General features: G+C 38.7%; 1 protein-coding gene across 1 annotated transcript in view; it reads left to right on the top strand.

Moving 5' to 3' along the window:
- Positions 1–1,078, top strand: part of LOC102826622 (keratin-associated protein 6-2-like) — a 9,617-nt gene extending 8,539 nt beyond the window's left edge. The window contains exon 2 of the mRNA XM_006862588.1: positions 736–1,078. Within this exon, the coding sequence (XP_006862650.1) occupies positions 736–1,078 (343 nt within the window). The remainder of the gene's footprint in view (positions 1–735) is intronic.
- The last annotated feature ends 2,846 nt before the right edge of the window (positions 1,079–3,924 follow it).

Here is a 3,924-nt window from a genome sequence, read left to right as displayed (position 1 = left end):
GAAGAATGAAGTCCTTGACAACTTCAATCTTTTCTCCATTGATATGAATATTGTTTATTGGTTTACTGCTTAGGATTTTTGTTTTCTTTACATTGAGATGTAATCTATACCAAAGGCTGTGCTCTTTGATCTTGATCAGTAAATGTTTTAAGTCCTCTTCACTTTCGGCAAGCAAGGTTGTATCATCTGCATATATATGATATCAGCAGGGCTCCTGTTAATTCAAATGTTACATGTTGATAACATGCTTAGCAATACATTAGAGCTATGCACAGGGACTGATAAGGAATAGAAAAATGACTCCTAATGCACACTCTGAATGTCCAAACACCTGCCAGCGAGTGAATCCTGACTCAATATCTAAGGATTTTCAAGACTGTAATTTTTGTGGCCGCAAAAATTCTATACTGTCTTATATGAAACTCTATATTAGTCTTTGAATACATTCCACAAGATATATTTGTCGAATGTGTAGGAAACATCTGCTTTCTTACAACTGTCTTATTGGCTTCATATCCTGGCCATAACCATCTGAAAATATTGTTTTCCTTAGTATGATGAGTTTTTTAAAAATGAAAATTGCTGGAATAATGATGTCACAGAGTCTGTGTTAAGAGTGCCCCACCCCTTTCTGGCAGTATATAAAGGCCCTGGAAGAGCAGATGTCATTCACACTTCAGAATCATCCTCCTACACTTCAACTAAAACTTCACCTTTGGACACCATGTGCTGCAACTACTACGGTGGCTACGGCTGTGGCTATGGCTCAGGTTATGGCTGTGGCTATGGCTCAGGCTATGGCTGTGGATATGGCTCCCTCTATGGCTGTGGCTATGGCTCCGGCTATGGCTGCGGATACAGCCCCCGCTATGGCTGCGGATATGGCTCCCGCTATGGCTGCGGATATGGGTCCCTCTATGGCTGTGGGTATGGCTCCGGCTATGGCTGTGGGTACGGGTCTGGCTATGGTTGCGGATATGGCTCCCGCTATGGCTGTGGATACGGATGTGGATATGGCTCTGGCTGCTATAGCTATCGCCCATTTAGCTACACAAAATGCTATTCTTCTTGCTGTTAGGATACAACTGTCAGAGCACCATTTGCTTCTGAAATAACTCTTCGATGATTAATTCAGATTAAAGAACCTCTGTACCAAAATTTCTATCTTTATGAAACACATGCTGTTTCTTACACTGGTAAGGCTATGTCCAGATGTTCTATGGTATCATCGATTTTACATATGTTCGTCTTTACTCCCTTAATCTCTGATTCTCTATTACTGAGGCATTGACTTTCTCTTGTTGGGAAAAATTTTATTCTCAATAAAATGGTTTTTTGCTTGTAAAAAATCTGTGTATTTGTTTATGATTTACACCTTTATTTATTTTATGGTCTCTATTGTGGCTTTGTGATTCTTGGTGTGGTGCAATGGGGTAAGCACTGGACTGCTTAGCAGAAAGCTGGCCGTTCACACCCATCACTCACCTCATAAACCCCATACAAGATTGCTTTGAGCCTCAACTGACTCTATGACACACAACAACAACAATGGTGGAACTGTAAGGAGCCTTGGTAGTGCTGAGGGACGAGAGTTTTGTGCTAGTCACCCCCAGTTCCTGCTGGAGACAAAATGTTGTTGTATGGGCAATCAAAGATTTACAGTTTTGAAGCATATTATAGGGTCACCATAGTCAATATTGACTCTTTGGCAGTGGGTTTCTTTCCAGATATTATTAATTGATGGAACAATAGGTTAGGTGAATCTTATTTTCTTCATTGATATATTTGTTTCTACTAATATTCAGTACACAAGTACTGTCTGCTCCACCTATTTCTTATATTCCACATATTCAGGAATAAACAAAATGAAATGCATCCATAGACTCCCATTAACCTTCACATGAGATAGAGAAGCGGAAGGGCTGGTTGGTCTGAAGTGTTGTTAGACCTGGGATTTCTGAGTCCATGGTCAAAGACATGGCCACGGAGGGCTAGACCCGAGAGTGAAGTGTCCAGGTGATATGAAGTGAGGGGAGATGCATAAGAACACCCAAACTCTCAGATAATACCCATTTGACCCAGCCTCAATGATATGATGATCAGAACTTTACTAGAGGAAAATAAAAAAACCAAAAAAGAGAAAATCAATTTTTGATAAAGGAAACAAATGTAAATTGTTACAATTTGATGAACTTGACCTATACTTATGGATGAAGTAGCTCAAAATCTGAACTGAGAGGAAAGGAGTTTTCACATCAAGTATCAATCCTATCCCTTCTGTATACAGGATAGATGGGGATGGGCAATTTAGACATTGGCTACATTAAATGAGGGGTGATAAAGGCACAAAGTGATTGGCTTACAAGTTTTCAAGAGGGTGCTTAGTCTAAGAGTGTATGAGGGAAGGTAGAGTCCCCCTGGATACTTTCATCTTGTCTAGATGAGTCTGATTCAATAGTGTGAAATTGTTATCATGACTAACTGTGATTGCCAAAACTCTAAAGGTAGAAGTGTTATAACAAAAACCAGGGAATAGTTAATCTTATAGTACAGAAACAGAGGACCCTAGGACCATCAAGAGAGAAGAGCACAAGCAGAATGTGGGACCCTGTTCAGAGAAACAGGGGCACCAGACATGGAGGCAGAGATGAGGACATGGAGAGAGGGAACAGCTAAGGTCTCCAGCCTTACGGAAAGATAGGGACTGGATGCTGGTGTCCAGGAGAACAGGCTTGCAGAATGTGCCCTTTGGTTGTTTATTAATTATATATTCCTGAGTGTTTCTGCATACACCCCCACCACTTCAAAACAAACAAAATAAACAAACAATCAAATAGGAAATGGAATCAAATATTGTTGAATGATGATATAGAGGAGACTGCATTCATTGCAAAGAAATGATGATGTAATTCTGATATTTGCACATGTAAAGTACCACTCATTTCACAAGAAAAACTTTTAAAAAATACAATCAAATATTATTTATGAACTGTGTTTTGGAATGACATAGCATCTAAGATGGTGTGGGAGGGAATTAAAAAAGGATGAATGACACATATTTAGTAGGTTATGACAAAACTCTCATAGGAAACAAATGATTCAGAGTATTGGGATGTGTATGGAATTTAAGAGATTTCCAGGATTATTGATAAGTAGAAACAGATTTGAGTGCTTATCACAGTGAGTAAAATATTAAGGAAAGCATAAGTTAGAAGTGATATGTACATCAAATAATCTGAAATGGGTGTATGTGCACATATATTTGAGGAAGTTGCTTGAATGAATCTATTTAAGAAATAACATGAAAACATTTTTATTATGAATGTGTCTAAAGATTGAAAGTATAATAGAAAAAAATTATAAACAAATCACATGTTTTTGCAAACTAGTATGTGGAAAGTAAAAGTAACATAAAGCAAAACAATGAAAGAACTATTTAAAACAAATCTAGATAGAGAGGATACATTGAGAGAATAAAAACAGATTGATGGGAAGGAACTAAGGGTGAAATAACTAGAGATAGAAGGCAGGGAGGCACTTTGAAGTTATGATAGTTGAATTGAGATCTGATAATAAAATGATGCCAGTTTCAAAGAATGTCTTTTGTTGTATTCAGGTGCTGTAGAGTCAGTTTTGGTTGTTAGACATCCTTGTTGACAACATAATTCAACACTGCCAGGTCCTTTGCAATCATCACAATTGCTATGCTTGTCGATCTATCCCACTGGGGGCTTCCTCTTCTTCCCTAACCCTCCACTTTATCAAGCCTCATGGTCTCCAGGGACTGGTCCCTCCATATTATATGTCAAGAGTATAAGAGAACAAATCTCACTTTCCTGGCCTCTAAGGAACATTGTGCAGTTCGAAACTACCAGCTGCTCCGCGGGAGAAAGATGAGGCTTTCTACTCCCGTAAAGATTTACA

This window comes from Chrysochloris asiatica, unplaced genomic scaffold, assembly GCF_000296735.1.
Source record: "Chrysochloris asiatica unplaced genomic scaffold, ChrAsi1.0 scaffold00049, whole genome shotgun sequence".
Lineage (NCBI taxonomy): Eukaryota > Metazoa > Chordata > Mammalia > Afrosoricida > Chrysochloridae > Chrysochloris > Chrysochloris asiatica.
This window is presented reverse-complemented; position numbering and strand designations above follow the sequence as displayed.